This window comes from Arvicola amphibius, chromosome 15, assembly GCF_903992535.2.
Source record: "Arvicola amphibius chromosome 15, mArvAmp1.2, whole genome shotgun sequence".
Lineage (NCBI taxonomy): Eukaryota > Metazoa > Chordata > Mammalia > Rodentia > Cricetidae > Arvicola > Arvicola amphibius.
In genome coordinates, this window is record NC_052061.1 from 15545961 (window position 1) to 15565352 (window position 19392).

The 19392-nt window shown below is 47.6% G+C and overlaps 1 protein-coding gene across 1 annotated transcript in view; it reads right to left on the minus strand.

Annotated features, from left to right (window-relative positions):
• The window catches only part of Pkn1 (protein kinase N1), a 30310-nt gene extending 26364 nt beyond the window's left edge, over positions 1–3946 (minus strand). Inside the window, exon 1 of the mRNA XM_038312534.2 lies at positions 3773–3946. Coding sequence (XP_038168462.1) covers positions 3773–3793 — 21 coding nt within the window. The 5' untranslated portion in view covers positions 3794–3946. The remainder of the gene's footprint in view (positions 1–3772) is intronic.
• Positions 3947–19392: the final 15446 nt, after the last annotated feature.

The window sequence follows — 19392 nt, forward strand, 5'->3', positions numbered from 1 at the left end:
TGGGTGAACACAGGCTCCCACACCTGCCTGCACAGACCTCATAACAAACAGCATGAGTGTAAGTCTGAGTCCCCCAGGGAAGCTGCTCTCTCAGTCTACCCGCCAGTTGGCCAGAGCCTACAAGCTCCAGCACATGTGTGTGCTCACATGCTTCTTTTGTTTGTTTTCTTTTTGAGATGCAGGGCTTGTACATGCTCTCTTTTCTTTTCTTTTCTTTTCTTTTCTTTTTTTTCTTTTCTTTTCTTTTCTTTTTTCTAGTTGCACTGTCCATGCCCCACAGCAACTGTGAGCTCCCTCAGGCCCTCAGCCCTGCTACTGTCTGTTCATATCTTGCCCGCAGTCCCCAACATCCCCTTAAGGGATCAGAACAACCAGTTCTGCAGTGGTGTGTGTGTGCGAGCGCGCTCGCGCAGCTTCCTGTACACAGGCAGCATCGACTTCCTGCTTCCTCCTACCCAGATGTCCACCACAGCTGATGGCAGCTTGGAGGCCTCGGGGGCCCACTTGGCCTAGTAGTAGCTCCCTGAAGCTAACACCAGGAGGAGGCAGTCCTCGGTGGCCCCAAACAGCAGCCCACGACTGTTTGCCAAATATACACCAAATCTCAACTATAGCAGTTACAAGGCTGTACATATCAGGGACAAGGTATGTGGGGACATTCTATTTCTCTCCAGATTTTGCAGTGAGCCTAAAACTGCTCTTAAAACTTTTCTATTTCAAAACAGGAGCAGTGTTACTGGAGAGATGGTTCAGCAGTTAAGGGCTCACACTGCTCTTCCAGAGGATCTGAGCTCAGGGCCTAGCCATGCCAGATGGATCTGATGGCTCTGGCTTCTGTGGGCATATGTACATATCCCCCACATACATAATTAAAAACAATAAAATCAATAAGAGTAGTAGCAAGAGCAGCTACAGGCAGTGGGTGGAGTTTGGTAGCATGTACAAGCACTGTACCTCAAAAGAGACAATAACAAGAGCTACTACAATCTCATCCAGGTCTCACTAATGTCATCTCATGAGACAGGCACTATTTGTTTTGTTTGGCTTTATATTGTTTTGTGCTAGGATCTTAAGTGACCCAAGGTGGCTTTGAATTCAATACACAGCTAAGGTTGGCCTTGAGTTCCTGACCCTCCTGCTTCCTCCTTGCCAGTGCTAGCACCCAGCAGAGCACAATGCAGATGCTATAGACAGATACACAGACAGATATCAAACTGTCTTCGAGATGAAGAAAGAAATTGAGGCCCGCGAAGGCTTGTTACCACACACGTTTAACCCAGTACTTAGGAAGCCAGGGCAGGAGGATCTCCTTGAGTCCTGGCCAGCCTCATCTACACAATGAGACCCTGTCTCAAAACAAGCAAAGAAAGAAAGAAAAAAACCCACCAATAACAAAAACAGGAAGAACAGAAGAAAGGAAGAGACTAGCTGGGGCACCTTGCCCAAGGTCCCACAGTCAGCTAGAGATAGGGCCACACTTCCTACTACTAGCTGGGAGGAATTCCACGTCCCTCACACCGTGTTGCTGTGAGCCACCATCACAAGGAGCAAAGTTCTCCGGGAGGGCGATAAGACTGCAGGCCAAGGGCACAGATCTTGTTGCTCTGTCATCTCCTCTCTATATATCTGTGTAGTAGTAACCATGGGGGTAAACTGAGGCTCAAGGAGGCCATAGCAGTGGCTCTCAAAGAAGGTGGGGTTGTTTTCTCATCACCTCTAGATACACATGTAATTGTCTGGGGTCATTCTTGGTAGTCATTACAACCAAGGCATACAGGAGACACCTGTCAAGTGGAGGCCATTGCTGAGGATCAACATCCTGAGGCACACAGCACAGTCCGCCACCACAAAATGATCCAGGCCCCAGCGCCAGTGCTGGGGCCTTGGGAAGGGGTTGTGGGCTCCCATCTTGGATTGCCAATCTCCATGTTCACCCTTAGAGCACCGGCTGAGGCTCCACCTCCCTCCTCATAACCAATCAGTCATAACCCCATTCCCTCCTCCAAAACAGGAACAAGACTCAGGAAGGTAAAGGCATTTGACCCAAGAGTTCATCAGGGAAGACAGACAGCACTGGGATTTAAACCTAGCCTCACTGAACAACACCCTGCTGTGACCAGGCCCCACCCACGGTCCCTCACCAGCACCCCCACCAGCAGGCAAAGCAGGTACACAGCCAGGAGCAGGGCCAGCTCTCATGGGGAGCATACAGGCAAAGAGGAAAAATGAAGGCCCTCGGGCCCACCTCCAGCAGAGGAGGCCTGAGAATATGTAAAGCATGCAGGGAAGGAAGGAGGCAGGGCCTCCTGGGTCCTCCTCCCCTGGGTGATTCACTTGTGCCCAGGAACAAGGAGTCACTTGAGGGCAGCGGGGCAAACGCCTGGCCTGGTCTTGAAGCATTACAACATCAGCTTCTCCACCTGCCATCACAGACCTGGAGACACCAGAACAAGAACTCTCACCTCGGGGAACCCTTCTTGGCAAAGTAGCTAGGGATCCAGAACCCCACATCCTGAGATTTCAATGCCTGGGGCGTTTCCAGAATCGAGACAGGACATCCGTTTGCCAGACATAGAACAGACAGGCATGGAGGTGGTGGGACAGGGCAGCAAGTCCAAGCGGGAATAAACTTAAGGGAGATGACAGGAAGGGGACCGAGATATGTGGTGGACGTCCAGCCTCATTCTGGGAATAACAGCCTCCGTGTGTGTCCAGTGTGGGACACACCAAGCACATGCATGCACTGGGAGAGCCCTACACAGCCCTCTGTGGGCTTGAAGGGGAGCCGGCACCCAGTGCATCACGTCTGGAGGTCTGACCTTGTGAGATCGGCAGCACCAGATACGCCCAGCTCCTCGGCAAGGCCGGCAGGCCATCAGCAGGACTGGGGAAGAGGGGTACAGGAGAATACAGGGGAGACATGGGGGCAGGTGTGGAAGGAGATGAGAACCAGTTACACAGGACAATGGACTTACACGGTGGAGAACTAATGGAGCCACAAGGATACCAAGATCTCAGATTTGGGTCATTGTATTGGAGGGTGGGAAGTCACCCTGACCCTGCTTCCTCTTGGGAAGGTGGGTTCAGTAATGCCCAACAGGTCACACTGGGAAGGCCTTGTGGTTGACAGATGCCAGTCACAGGTGTTTGTTGCGGGGGAGCGGCGACCCAGCCCTGTAGCCTTCCAGACATAAAATCCTTCCGCCTGGGTGACAGGACACGCCCCACCTGGGGTACGGCTCCATCTGTCAGAGAAGGGTGGCTAAGGGGAAGGGGGCGCTGGAGGAGGAACCCGGCCCCAGGCATATGAAGTGACTTAGACACTTCCTCCAACAGGTGCCCATCTGGGTGGCGTCAAGACCGTCGTAAAGACGTCTGTGGGCGGGGGTGGCCCGGGCTTTGTTGTGCGGGGTAGGGGCACGGTCCACGGCAGGGTGCCAGGCACCTGCTCCAGGTGAAGCGGCACCAGTCAGAAACCGAACGCTGAGGACCTCGGCGGGGAGGGTCTGGGGACCAGAAGCACCGGAACCCGCAGCTGGCCTCGGACACCGCAGTGGGGCCCCCGCTGCGCCCGCTGGCTCTCAGGGAGGGCGGGAGGAGGAGGTGCGATAGTAGAATCCCGAACAGCACCCCGTTCTCCGACCAGGTCGGCGCCCCCGCCTGCTACAAGGGCCCGCGCGGGTTCCCGATGGGGACCCCGTCCCGGGTTCTCCCGGTGCCTGGGGTCCTCCGCGCCATCCGGTCGCCCCGCGGGTGTGGACAAGTCGCCTACCTGCACGGCGTCGCCGGCCATGTCCTCCGGCCGCCCGCCAGGGGTCCCAGCGCCGAGGCACGGCTTGCGAGCGCGCGAGCGGGCGCGGCGGGAGGCGCGGCACCCAGACCCTCCCTGGCGCGCGGCGCGCTCCGGCCTGTTCCGCTCGGCCCGGCCTGGCCAGGCCTCCGCCGAGCTGCGCCCTCCGGCCCCAGCGGCTGCAGGATGGGTCACGTGAGCGCCGAGGTCCGCGCCTGGGGAGGAGGCGGGGCAGGGGCGGGGCTCCCGGCGGCCCCCGGGGCTCGCAGCCCGGAGTCGGGTCCCGTTCGCTGTGCAGCTCTCCCTGCTCTCCTCCTAGCGTGCTGGAACTCTGAACAGGCCTAAGCCTTCGCGAACTACAGAGGCCTTGTCTCTCCTCCCTCCAACCCCCGCCTCGGACCCCTCTGAATGCAAAAGTCACGATCTATCTCCCCACCGCACAGGCGCTTCCTCCCATTTCCCCGGAGGCAAGCACTGGAAGAACAGGATTTCAAATCCCAGGGCCCTAAGCCTTTGGAGACCACCGTACCTCTCAGGGCAAGGATGTCCGTAAAACTTAATGAGAAAGAGTAGGCGCGCGCGCGCGCACACACACACACACACACACACACACACACACACACACACGCACACACACGCCAGCGGCTGTCAGTTTTATTGTTTTGAAGATTTTATTTTGACTTATGTGTGTTAGAAATAAGTTCGAGATAAGTTAGAAATAAGAAAGGGACCACCATTCTAACAAATGTCTGAGGGAGGCAAAATTTACTCTAGATCAAGAGAGTGCTGGCAGGAAGTACATTTGGTTTTTATTCTAACTCAGGTGACCTCACAATCTTATCCAATTGGTTAGTGAAAAAAAAAAAAAAAGTAGTGCAGAGGAGCTGAAGGACGAAGGGGAAAGGGGTCACTGCCCCAAGCCTCAAATTCCTAGAAAGGAGCAGGGGAGCATTTGTGTAAACAAAAGTCTTACTGGGCAGGGAGGATCAAAACATCCCCATGAAGTCTTACAAGGTAAGGAGATAATGATTGCAGTTACTGTCCCAAACACAAGTTTTATAGTATTTGCTAGAAAAGATTCATATTTTATTTCTTACATGTGTATATGTGTGTGTCTGTGTGTGGGCTATGCACATGTGTGCAGGTATCTCTGGAGATCAGAAGAGGGCATGGCGTCCCCCAAAAGGAAGTTATAAATGGTTTGTGAGCTGCGCCCACGAGGGCCAGACTTGGGTTTCTTCAAGAGCATGGATCCATCTCTCGAACCCCAGTTTATTTTGATGTTTATTTATTTAGTGTGTGCGCATGCACATGGGCAAGCCAAGGCAAATGTGTGGCGCTCGGGACAGTTTGCAGGGTCAGTCCTCCTCTTCTACCCTGTTGTTCTCGGGGCCCAGACTCAGGTCATGAGGCTTGACCTTAAGTGCCCTTCCTTACCTGCTGAGCCCTTTCACCGGTCACGCAGCCACTTTTAATATGTTTGCCGCTATTGATTAAGGGGTTTGAACCTCAGCATGGCCTCTGATGCGCTGGACCCTGTGGGTCCCTGAGGGCTCTAGTTTTTGCCCTCTGTGACGTTTTGGCTTCTTTTTCCTGGATGCTGCGTTCAGATGGTACGCCATCAGTGCACACGAGTGTCCAAATGGAATGTAGGGCTTCTGCAGGATTTCTCTTGGAGGACCAGAGGAGTGCAGCTGCAGTTTGTATTGTGGCAGCCGTGCGGCTCTGTCAATCAGAAACCCAGGCCAGGGATCCAAACTTTGGTCCCCAGGGCTCCAGGCAGGCAACGCTCACTGGAGGCCTACAATGGGTGCCCTCCCGGAATCAGCGCTGGCACAGGGACACAAGAGTGTCTTATATGCCTCTGTCTTCCCAGGGACAACGCTGTGGGGTTTCTCTCTGTGTTTTGGCCAACTTTGTAGGGTATTTTAACAGAGAGGAGGAAAATAACAGCATTAGGGAGACCACTCCCTTAGCACCTCGCCCAGACCCTCCATAGGCCCCATACGCCATCACCGACCTTCCTGGACCTTCCTCCTTGTCTCCCAGCCTCCTCCTACAGTTTCTCCAAACATAGCCCAAGGGTGCCCATGAGTATCTAAAGCCTGGACACTTTCAGGAGGAACCCCCCAGGCCTGTGTGACGCTGTCCTTGTCTTCTCCACATCTCTCCTCACGCACTCCTGCAGCAAGCTGACATCCTAATTATACCTCAGATGTTTGCTGAGTAAATTAAATAGCTTGCCAAACGAGTCATCTAGCTTCCTTTTTTTGCTGATTGATAGAGGAGAAAACCCCTTGCCTTTATAATCAAGACAGGATGTTCATGGTCCCTGCAAAGTGGGCATTGAACCCACCCGTTTTGCAATTGAGAAGGGCATGGGATTGGCAGGAAAAACCTTGCCTAGGGCCCTGCCTGCCAGGTTCTGAACTGTCTCTGGGGATGGAGCTTGGGAATCCAGCCAGATTCTCCTTCAACCTTCCAACATTCATTTACTCAGTGAGTCTTTATCACGGTCCGCTGGGGATTTGGGTGCCCTGGAAACAGAGCCGTACTCTAGGCTTTAAAAGGGACAAAGAACTAATTGTAAGATCTCCACATAACAATGATAAAAGTTCCAGCAGATTTCCTAAGCTTCCCTGGCCTCCCTTCTGCAGTCTGCTTTGGGACCTGGGTACACTAGATCCCAGACAGGTTAGGTCTCGCCATAGCCGGGCCTCCATGCTGGAAAGTCTAGTCCTACCTTTGAAGCAGCCTTAGGAGGGGCTTCTCACCCTCACTGGCTGACACGGTGGTCTGTCCAGCCACTCTGGGTCCTCTTCTTGCTGCCAACCACAGGACCTTTGCACAGGATGTTCTCCGATCTAAAATATCTTTCCACCATACTTTCCCAAGGCTGGTCCCCTTGGTTCATTCATTTTAAAAATTTTTTGTTACATTAAAAATTGTATTTAAATGTATTTTTATGTGTTTGTATGTTTGCGTGTAGATATGTGCACATGGGTCCATGTGCCCACAGAGGCCAGAAAAGGGTAGCAGATTCCCTGGAACTGGAGTTACAGGTAGTTGTGAGCCTTAACTGCTGCCATCTCTCCAGCCTCAATTCTATTACACGTTAAAATGGATTGTGTGTGTGTGTGTGTGAGAGAGAGAGAGAGAGAGAGAGAGAGAGAGAGAGAGAGAGAACACGTGTGCCATCAATGGCTCATATGGAGTGCTCAGAGGATAATTTTCAGGAGTTGTTCTCATCTTTTCCCACGTGGGTCCTGGGCTCAAACTCTGACTGACTAGCACGATGGTGGGCCCCTTGGCCTTCTAAGCAATCTCAATGGCCTGCTCTATATTTTTGGTTGTGAGCCTAGCCTTTAACAGCTAAGCCGTCTCTCCAGCCTGTCACTGGCCTGCTTTAAGTATTTTTACTTGTTTGTTCTAATCAGCTGTTTGAATATCACCATTCTGAGCCCCTCACAGTCCTCCTCTGTGACTTGAGTCTGCATCTCCAGGCCTTGGCTTGGCTTGGCTTGACTTCATTTCAAAGGTGTTCTGCTCCTGCGGTGGTGGTTTCACTAAGAAGGGACTCCATAGACTCCGATATTTGCAAGGTTGGCCCCTAGTTGATGAACTCTTTGGGAAGGATTAGGAGGTGTGGTCTTTCTGGAGGTAATGTGCCACTGGGACTGGACTTTGAGGGTCTAAAAGCCAATGTCAGGTCCAGACTTGCTCTCTCTGCCCACTGCCTGGGTATCGGGATGTGAGCTCTCAGCTACTGCTCCAGCACCATGCCTGCCTGCCACCACTCCCCATGGGCCAATCCTCTGAAACTGTAAACAAGGCTGCAGTTAAATGCTTTCTTCTACACATTGCCGTGGGGTCATGGTGTCTAGTCACAGCAATAGAACAGTGACTTACAGGCTTTGCTCGCTCCATCTGTAGAACTGAGGAGAGGACACAGTGAGGGGGGCAAAGGAACATTATCCCTATGGAGGCCTGAAGACAACCACAGGGCATGAGCTGGGCCAAGGTAACCACACTATTCCTACGGAGGGTGGAAGACTACCATGGTGGGGTGATGAACCGGGCCACGGTTCTCAGAGGAGCTGGCCCTGGAGTTAAGTGTTAAAGAAAGAGCAGAAATGTGCCCAGTGGTTAGAAAATGCCAGAATCCAGAAGATAGAAGTGGACAGATCTTTGTGAATTTGAGAGGCCAGCCAAGCCACCTAGTAAGACCTTGTCAAAAAACAAAAACAACAACAACAAAAAAAACAAACCTGGGTGATGACGGTATCCCACACCTTTAATCCCAGCGCTCGGAGAGGCAGTCTAGTCTACAGAGAAAGTTCCAAGACGGCCAGAACAGAGAAACCCTTTCTCGGGTGAAAAAAAAAAGTAATGGGGAGAGGCTGAGAGATCCTTAGGGAAAACACTGAAGGTCTGGGGTGCTATTGGCTGCCCTGTCCCCCATTTTCCACATCTCTCCTCCCTCGATCCGCTCTGGCCATAGGGGTCTCCTCACTGCTCCTCAGACAAGCCTGTCCTGACCTCATGACCTCTGAACTGGTTCTTCTCTCTCTCTGTAATCTTGCTCCTTTTCATCTTGGCTTTCTCTCTGGCTTCATTCCCACTTTTGTTCGAATGCCACCTCCTAAGCCAGACCTTTCCTGCCGCCTTCACCTAACACAGCCCCATCCATCCTTTCCAACCTCCACCCTGCAATTAAAATATAGATCTATTTCACTTTCTGTGTACAAGTGTTTCGCCTGTATGCATGTCTGTGTAGCACATGCATGTCTGGTCCTGCAGAAGTCAAAAGAGGTCATCAGATTCCCCTGGAATTGGAGTTACGGGTACTTTGTGAGCTACCAAGCCTGGGTCATCTGCAAAAGCGAGTACTCACAACCACTGTGCCATGTCTCCAGCGCCCACAAACAACTTTGTGTGGTACTTTGAACATTGAACCCAGGGCCTTGTGCATCTGGACAGGTGTTCCACTGCTCAGCTACATTCTCAGCTCTCCTGAAAAGAAATATTTTAAAATTAGTTTACATGTACGGATGTTTTGTCTGCATCCGTGTCTGTGTACTTCGTGCATGCCTGGTGCCCTCAGAAACCAGAAGAGGGCATCAGATCACCTGGAGGTGGGAGATGGTTGCAATCCACAGTGTTGGTGCTGGGAATTGAACACAGGTGCTTTGGAAAAGCAGCCAGTGTTCTCAACCACTGAGCCAGCTCCCTCCCTGCAAGTTGTATTCTCTTTCTGTACTGTAGGGCTGAACACCTACATTCTGGGTATGAGCTATATTTCCCGCTCTCTTTTAAAATAATTTCTCTCCTTCTCTCTCTGCTTGTCTTTTAAAATAGAGTTTCTCTATGTAGCCTGGGCTGTCCTGGAACTCACTATATAGACCAGGCTGGTAATCCTGAAGTCTGCATACCTCTGCCTCCCAAGTGCTGGGATCAAAGGTGTGTGCCACTACTGCTTGGTTATAACTTTTCATTTTTTAAAAAGTATATATTTTAGGTGTGGGAACAAGACAACTTTAGGCAGTGTAGACTTGGACTCCTTGTTTTTTTTTTAAATCCTAGAAATTGATGAGCCACATCTTTTATCCCAGCACTTGGGAGGCAAAGGAGGGGGCTCTCTGAATTCGAGGCCAGTCTGGTCTACAATGTCAGTTTTAGGACAGTCAGGGCTACACAAAGAACCCTTGTCTTGGCAGATCTCTGAGTTTGAGGCCAAACTGGTCTACAGAGCAAGTTCCAGGACAAGAAAGAAAGAAAAGAAAAGAAAAAAAAGGAAGGAAATAAAAAAAGAAAGAAAGAAAAAAGAAACCTTGTCTAAAAGGCAAAAAGAAAAAACAGGCCAGTGGTGGTGGTGACACATGCCTTTAATTCCAGCACTTGGGAGGCAGAGGCAGATGGATCTCTGTTAGTTCAAGGCCAGCCTGGTCTATAAAGTGAGTTTCAGGACAGGCAGGGCTACACAGAGAAATCCTGTCTCTGAAACAAACAAGCAAACAAAAAATTGAGAACCACTCTTTATTATCCCAGTGAGGACTTTGAGAAAAAAGATTTTTACAATGACTTATTGGTGAATACATGCATACGGTGTATATGTATGCAGGAGGTCACCAAAGCCAGAGTGAGGCATGAATCTCCTGGAGCTAGAGTTACAAGTTGTTGTGACATGTGTGGAGTCCTCTGGAAGAACATACTCTTAACTGCTGAGCCATTTCTCCAGCCCTAACTTTTATTTTGAGACAGAGTACCTTTCTACCCAGCCCAGGCTAGCCTTGAACTCACCTTGTGGACCCGGCAGCTTCCTATCTCAGCCTGTGGAGTAACAGGATTACAGGCCTGTGCCACTAGGTCTCACCAAAGGTTAATACATTTTCTCTGTTGCTCATTAGGGATTCATCTTGTTCATAGCTGAATTCCAAGCTCCTACAACGAAGTCTAGAATGTACTAGAAATTTAGTCAGTAATATTAGAGGCAGAGAACCCTTGCCTAGAATCCTAGGCACATGTCTCAAGGGTTCAACACTTGCCTGGCCTGTGGAAGGCCTTGAGACTGTGCCCAGAACCACCAGAAGATAAATAAAAACAACAAAAACAGCTGCCAAGCAGCTGGAAAGAGGAATAAATGGGACTTGCTGGAATCTGGTCTGGTGTTTGACAGAGGGGCGTGGAGGTGGGTACAGCCGGCCTGATGATCAACCCGTTAGAGACGCTCAGCAGAGGTGAGGCTGTGGAGCCTGAGACGGTAGTTCCACTCCATGTGCTATGGTATTCTGCTTTCCAGAGCTGGGAGGAACCCAGAGCCTCACACATGCTAGGCAAGCATCTAGCAGAGCCTTGGTATTTGAACTGAACTCTGAGTCAATAAAAAACATAGACAGTTCTTATCAGGGTGGAGCTGGATGACGTCGTGTCGCTCCAAAGATAAAGTTCTTTGCCAACCAAATACTAAGCATGAACAGTCATCCCAGCCATCAGGAAGCTGAAGTTGCCCAGGCAGTGGTGGTGGCGCAGGCCTTTAATCCTAGCACTGGGGAGGCAAGACAAGCGGCTCTCTGTGAGTTCGAGCCCAGCCTGGTCTACAGAGGTAGTTCCAGGCCAGGCTCCAAAGCTACACAAAGAAACCCTTATCTCAAAAAGAGGAAGCTAAAGCTGCAGGATTGGTGCATGCAGCCTGAGATATCCAGAGATACCTTGTTTCAAAAAATAAACAAAAACAAGCAAAAAAACCAAAAAACAAAAAACAATAACAACAACAAAAAACAAAAAAACCAGGGACTAGAAATATGGCTCAGTAGTTAGGAGTGCTTGCCATTTCTCCAGAAGACCATAGTTTGAGTCCCATTAACCATGTCTAGTGGCTGAAACTCCAGCTCCAAGGAGATTTTCATACAGACAAGAAATAAAAAATAAATCTGAAAAGAAATTAAACTTCTCCTTTTTGGAAAAAAAAAGTTAAATGACCTGTAAGCATGACCTGACTTTCATGTGCCCAAAGGCTGGGCATGAATGCGGGTGCCTGTAACCTCTGCATCATGAGATGAGGGCCGCATCAGCCCAGAAGAAACCGTGAGCTCCCTCTGCCGAGAGACCTTGGAAGAAGAAGGACATCCGGTGCCTCGTTTCAGCCTTCACACACAAACAGAGAGAGGTGGTAGCCCAGGCTTGGATCCCAGGACTCCCAGGTAATGACAGAGGGTCGGGGGTTCAAGATCATCCACTTTAAACCAGGCATGGTGCATATGCCTTTAATCCCAGAGCTGGGGAGGCACAGGCAGGCGGATCTCTGAGTCTGAGACCAGCGTGTTCTAGGACAGAGCAAATTTTAGGACAGCCAGGGTTGAAGAGAAACACTGTCTTGAAAAACCAAAAACACCTGGGCAGTGATGGTGCATACTTTTAATCCCAGCCAGAGGCAGGGGGAATTCTGAGTTCAAGGTCAGCCTGGTCTACAGAGTGACAGCCAGGGCTACACAGAGAAACCCCTTCCCCCCCCCCCCCCAAAAAAAAATCCACTTGTCCGCTTGACCGACTCTCCTTAGCTACTGAGTGGGTTTGAGGCCGGCCTCGAACCACAAAAACAGGACTGGAGAAATAATCCACTGGCTCAAAGTTCTTCCAAAAATTCAGGTTTGAGTCCAAGCATCCACACAGTGGCTAACAAATGTCTTTAACTCCAGTCTGTGGGAACTGATGCCCTCTTCTGATCTCTGTGGACATTACACACATGTACTGACACCCATGCAGGCAAAACACCCATTCACATAAAATAAATACACCTTAAAAATCAACAACCAGGAGAGAGGGGGAGCATAAATACTATGGGATAGATTTACCTAACGTCAGTATTAAATGTATCACTCCAGAGGCTGAGGCAGGAGAGTCCAAGAGCTCCAGGTCAGCCTGGGCTACTTAGCCTAATTAGTTACTTTACCTCAGAAGGACAAATTTGACTCAGAGCACTTGCCTAGCATTTTTGAGTCCCTGGACTCCATCCCCACCACTATAAAACACAACGAAATAACGTGTTAAAGTGAATAAAATGTGGTATTCTAGCACCAGGGAGGCCAAAGCAGGAGGACCAGGCTCTCTAAAAAGCTATCTCTGGGCTGAAGAGATGGCTCAGTGGTTAAGAGCACTGGGTGCTTTACTAGAAGTCCTGAGTTCGATTCCCAGAAACCATATGGTGGCTAGCAACCAACCATGATGAGATATGGTGCCCACTTCTGGCCCACAGGCATATGTAGTTATGTATGTACGTAAGTATGTATCACTGTATGCATAATAAATAAATAAATAAATAAATAAATAAATAAATAAATAGCTATCCCTACCCCACAGTATGTCAGACCCAATATCCCAATAAACTGATAAAAACCAGTGGAGTGCATTAATTTAGAGAACTCTCTTCTCCACCATTGCAAGGGCTAAGAATGCTGACAGACAGCATCTAAAGCCTGTCTGCCTGGAGACCAGGCAGGCCTCAGACTCATAGAGATTCACTTGCCTCTGTCTCCTGAGTGCTGGGATTAAAGGCATGCACCACCACCACCTGGAATCAAAGTGCATTTTTAAAATACCTTCATTTAGCCAGCTGTCATGGCACAGGCCTTTGATCTCAGTACTGGAGAGCCAGAGGCCTGGGATCTCTGTGTGTTCTAGGCTAGTCTGTTCTACAGTGTGAGTTCCAGGACAGCCAGGAGAGAGACCCAGTCTCAAAATGATGATGATGATGATGATGATGATGATGATGATGATAATGGAATAAAAATGGCTTGATTCATCACTTTCTTTGTTCTGTGATGCTGCTTCCGTGTTGGCCCACCAGACTTTGGGGTAACCTAAACCTGTTCCTGAGCCACAGTCACTCACATCTGGCTCCAGAATAAACTAATGACTTATTTCCTTTGAGGTGGTGAGAGCTGTGTTTTGGGGTTGACATCTGCCACCATCACGCAACAATTCACATCTAACTCCAGCATTCCAGCCTGGGTACATGTGGAGACTGTCTCAATCAAAAAAGAAGCAAAACAAAATGTATGATGCTGTGGGATAATGCTCTTGTATACTGTAAAGATCTGTCACTCAGTTTGGTTTAATACAATGCTCAATGGTCAGTAGCCAGGCAGGAAGCATAGGTGAAGCAACCAAACTAGAATAATTCTGGGAAAAAAAATCAAAGGTGGAGACGCAGTCACCAGCCAGACTCAGAGGAAGCAAGATGAGAATGCCTTACTGAGAAAAGGTACTAAGTCATGTGGCTAAACATAGGCAAGAATTATGGGTTAGTATAAATTGTAAGAGCTAGTTAATAATAAGCCTGAGCTAACAGGCCAAACAGTTTATAATTAATATAAGCCTCTGTGTGTTTCTTTGGGACTGAACTGCTGCAGGGCCAGGCAGGACAGAAACTTCCATCTACAGTATAATAGTTGGGCATGACAGCACACACCTTCAACCCCAGGTCTTGGGAGGCAGAGGCAGGTGGATCTCTGTGAGTTCAAGGCCAGCCTGGTCTACAAAGCAAGCTGCAGAAAAGCCAGAGCTACACAGAGAAACCCAAATCAAACCAAACCAAAGACACAAAACACTGAAACATCTGATAGCAGCAGCTGACAATCATGAGTTCCTGGCAGGCTCCAGTGACTTGATCGTGGCCCCTCAAGGATCAAGGCTATAGTCACGCTTAACAGGGTCAGGGTGCGGAGGGAAGGAGGACAGAGACTTTATCTAGAATGAACTAGCTCAGTATTTTTAATTAAATTTATTCAATTGTGTATATGTGTAGAGACAAGCATGCCACCACATATGGCTTGAAGTCAGAGGACAACTTGTGGGAGTAAACTCACAATTCTTCAGCACTCTCTCCTTCTACTCAACATGCTTTTGTTTTTGAGATAGGGTCTTGCATAGCCCGGGCTGGACTCAAACTTAATATATAGCTAAGAATTTTTTTGTTGTTGTTGATGTTGTTAAGTCAGGGTTTCTCTGTATAGCCCTGGCTGTCCTGGAACTCTCTCTGCAGATCAGACTGGCTTTGAACTCAGCTCTGCCTGCCTCTGTCTCCTGAGTGCTGGGACTAAAGGTGTGTGCCATCCAGTTTATGCAGTACTCAGAGCTTTGAGAATGTAAACAAGACACTTTAACCCATGAATCACCCCTACTGGTTATGTACTGGGATTATGTAGTATTATGAAAACCTCTCCCTGGGTAATGGTGGCACATGCCTTTAATCCCAGCACTCTGGAAGCAGAAACAGGCAGATCTCAGATCTCTGAGTTTGAGGGCAGGGTGGTCTACAGAGAGAGTTCCAGAACAGCCAGGGCTGTAACACAGAGAAACCCTGCCTATAAAAAACAAACAAACAAACAACAACAACAAAATCAATCAAACAAACAAAACATCTCTTACATTCTTAGAGACTGGTGCTTTTGGTAGACCTCACAGCCAGAGTTAATTCACCGTAAGGTCACTTGAGACTTAAAACTGCTATCCTACTGTGTGCTGAGCCTGTCTGTTTAAGAGAAAATGTAAGTTCAGTCTCAGTTGGCTTATATTTCCCATGTCAATTTTTACAACCTAAACTAAAGTATAGCTGAAATCTCAAATTATGTACTGGTCTATGGCCTGACCCACAAATAATGCATGTGTGTTTATACATTGGTTATGATAATCATTTGCTGGAAACAACAAATATTGGAATATGCACCATGGATGTTGAAATAAATATATGGGTACTGCTTGATAAACAATGATATTTGTAATACTTTTTGTAGTGTGAAGCGGCGGGGCTGTGTCCCGCCACCCGGCCACCGGCTAGCTTTACACCCGAAATAATTACACGGAAACTGTATTCTTTTAAAACACTGCCTGGCCCATAGTTTCAGCCTCTTATTGGTTAATTCTCACATCTTTCTTTAACCCATATTTAGTAATCTGGGTAGCACCACGAGGTGTGGCTTACCAGGAGAGATCTTAACCTGCGTCCATCTCGGAGAGGAGAAGCATGGAGACTCCCTATGGAGACTGCCTGAAGCGTCTCCCCAACTCTACTTCCTTGTTCCCACAATTCTGTTCTGTCTACTCCACCTACCTAATTTTCTGTCTCTTAAAGGGCCAAGGCAGTTTTCTTTATTAATTAACCAATGAAAGAAACATAGACAGATAACTCTCCTCCATCAACTTTTTGTTACCTGGGTCAGTTGGATTTACTGACTTAATCCCTTGCAAACCTTGGTTAAAGATTTCTGTAAAGTAACCCTCATCCCTTCTCCGTGGGATCCTCTCTGTGCTGGTCAAGAAAAGGTAAGAGTGAAGCTCTTTGTTAAGATACACATACAGGGACAGATTCACAGGACAGCTTTCAGGCAGGAACAGATGTAGGCCCAAACTGACATGGAGAGCAATGTAGAGAATTCAAATCAGGCCTTGCTCTTGGTTTAATGACACCAAGGGGAAGATCTTTGATTTCTTTCCTCAATGCGACATGGGGGCATTATAGGTGACTCTGAGTTAACTGTTAATTTGTTCAAACCAATTGCACTTTAGGAGACAGGATCTCACTAAATAGCCCAAGCTAATCTGGAATTTAAACTCCTCTTACCTCAGTTTGTCAACAAATGCTGGTATCACAGGCATGAGCCACATATAGTGAATGTGTCCTTAAGAGCAAAACCTTTCATTTCCTGTTTGTGTGTGTATGTGTACACGTGCTGTAGGACAATGATCTTGTACCCTATAAAGATTTATCAGTTGTATTGCTTTAATAAAATGATGATTGGTCAGTAGCCAGGCAGGAAGTATGGACAAGGCAACTAGATAGGAAAAGAGGTGGGGCGATGAGAACAGGAGATTTCTGGGAAGAGGAAAAGACTCAGTCTGCAGTCATTTCCCAGAGGCAGAGGAAGCAAGATGAGAATGCTGCACTGATCAAAGGTACCAAGCAACATGGCTGACATAGACAAGAATTATGGGTTAAGATGTAAGAGTTAATAAGAAGCCTGAGCTAATAGGCTAACCAGTTTATGATTAATGTAGACCTCTGTGTGTTTCTTTGGAACTGAACGGCTACAGGACCAGGTGAGACAGAAATCTCTGTCAACAAATGGCGTGAACATGGACAACTAAATCCACTTAAAACCTGAGAGAGTTTGGGAAGGAATTCTAGACACAAAAGAACAGAGTTAAGTGTGGCTTCTTGGTAGCAGCATTTTCTCAGATGGGCTCTGTTTGCTAGAGGCAAGCGCATCTCATTTAAGAGAGACTTCCTGACTCAGCTTTAGCTGCAAAAACCTTGTAGCCCTTTCAAGAGGTTCTCCCACAAAATACTTAAATGGTATTTATGAAGCGATAGAGTTGTGGCAATAAACATGGCTCCCGCCAGTACCTCGGCCATGAAGCTAGACTCTCAGAAAGCTAAGGAATAGGCTGGATCTAGCCAGCACAGCCACGGCTTTAATTCTAGCCATATTGTTTAGCAAATTAAAAACTCATGTGGTCAGAAAAAGAGAGATATACAGTAAAGATAGATTCAGATGAAAAAACCTATAAACGGTTTAGAGTGTGTTTAAAAATATATGTAGGCTTGGAAGAGAAAAGAAAAAAGGATAAAGTCCTTAAAAGAAAAAAGAAAAAAAGAGAGTAGTAGGGTGTGGTGGCACACACCTTTAATCCCAACACTGGGGAGGCAGAGGCAGGTAGATCTCTGTGAGTTCAAGAACAACCTGATTTACAGAGTGAGCGTCAGGACAGCCAAAGATACATAGAGAAACCTAGTCTCAAAAAACCAAAAATTAAAAATAAAAATAAAAGAGTTTAAAATAAAACCACATAAAGATGGAAAATACACAGAGAGTCTGGATACTGTACACCATTGTGTTGTCTTTGAATTGTTTGATGGTTAAGGAAGAAGCAAAAGCTGCTAAAAAACATTTGATTAAGCCGGGCAGTGGTGGCACACGCCTTTAATCCCAGCACTCGGGAGGCAGAGGCAGGCGGATCTCTGAGTTCGAGGCCAGCTTGGTCTACAAGAGCTAGTTCCAGGACAGGCTCTAGAAACTACAGGGAAACGCTGTCTCGAAAAAAACAAAAAAAATTGATTATAAATTTCTGGATTAATCTAACATATATATTTTGAAAATGACTTGACTTCAAAATTTAAGTCAAAAGTTATGTTACTTTGGAGTAGAGATTTTGCTTTTGTTTCCACAGGAAATGAGAGGCTGTGGATTCATTCCGGGCTAAGAAAAGTCATGTTTGATCAAGGAAGAGCCCCTGAGAAATCTCCAGTAGGAGCAGATGGCCCAGATGTCTGAGTTCTACATCCAGAACAGCCGCAAGACTGCTGGCTGAGATGAGCAAGCCTCACAGAGTATTTCAATCAGGACTTGACCATAATTCAAAATTTTCTTTAGGTCCCTATAAGATTATCAGTACCCCAATCAGCAGGAAGTAGCCTGGAAAACTATACCCACATTTCCCCCCCAAAAATGGATTATGGATGTTTGTCTTTGTTTAGAGCGTTGGTTACAAATTGTTATGGATAATGGTCTGGAAAAAAAGCTAAATAAAGGAGATTAGATTCAGAGTTCTTGTTTTGAAAAAAAGGTGGGGGAGTGCTTGGGACAATGCTCTTGACAACAGACCTCTGTGTGTTTCTTTGGGACTGAACAGCTGCAGGACTGGGCAGGACAGAAACCTCTGGCAACATACATGCACACCTGTGGACGTCAGACAACGACTATCAAGGATCTATTCTCTCCTTTTTCAACCTTTATGCAGTTTTCAGAGAATTAAAGGCTTTCAGGCCAGCCTGGGCGACATGAAACCCTACCTCAAAAAGTCAAAACCAGAGCCAGGAAGCGGTGGCACAGGCCTTTAATCCCAGTTCTGGGAGGCAGAGGCAAGCAAATCTTCAAGTTTGAGGTCAGTCTGGTCTATAGAGCAAGTTCCAGGTCAGTCAGGACTACCCAAAGGAAGCCTGTCTCAAAAATCAAATAATAATAGTAATAATCATAACAAAATAAAATAGGAAAAATCAAAACCAGGGCTGAAGTGTCGGCTCAGTGGTTAAGAGCCTTTGCTGCTCTTGCAGTGGACAGGGGTTTGGTTTCCAGCATCCATAGGATAGCTCATAATCGCCTGTAACTCCAGTTCCAGGGGATCCAGTGCCATTTTCTGACCTCTGGTAGACCAGGCACACATGTGGCACATATAATATATATACAGACAAAAGGCTCATAACCATAACATGTTGTGGGAATTCAGTCTTATAGGCAACTGTATTGGGGCAGCTTGGCCCAATGGGTGTGATCTTCTCTTGGGATACTTGATCCAATAAGAACTGGGCGCAATGGGGTCGCACGGACAGTGTAGGAGCTGGCAGAGCCAGAACTTGGAATTTGAAGTCAGCTTGGTCTACAAAGAGAGTTCCATGACAGTCAGGGCTTCACAGAGAAACCCTGTCTCAGAAAATTAAAATAAAATAAAATAAAGCCAGACTTGATGGCCACACACCTTTAATCCCAGCATTGACAGGCAGAGCCAGGATCCATTATGACCTACATAGCAAGTTCCAGGTCAGCCAAGGTTGAATAGTGAAACCTTGTCTCAAAAATAAATAAAATAAAAATGAGGTGTAGTGGCCTACCCATTTAATCCCAGCACTCAAGAGGCAGAAGCAGACAGATCCTGTGAGTCTGAAGCCAGCTTGGTCTACATAGTGAGTTCCAAGCCAGCCAGAGTACATTACAAGACCCTGTTTCAATAAACAAACAAACAAATAAATATAAACAAAGGACCAATGAGACGGTGGTACTTGCTGCCAAGCCTGGATGACCTGAATTTGAACTTCAGGATTCACTGACTTCCATACACACTCCTTCCCCCTCAAAAACCAGGGAAATTTAAAAATAAATAACCCCATGTGTGTCCCCATCCTCCCAAATGGTAATGGTCTAATCATCTGAAATTGTAAGGAAACCCCCAATTAAATGCTTTCTTTTATGAGTTGTTGTGGTCATAACTGGGAGTAGCTTTGATTCTGCAGGGATGGAGATGCTTCAGGCATACTGGGCCAGTGCTGTCTT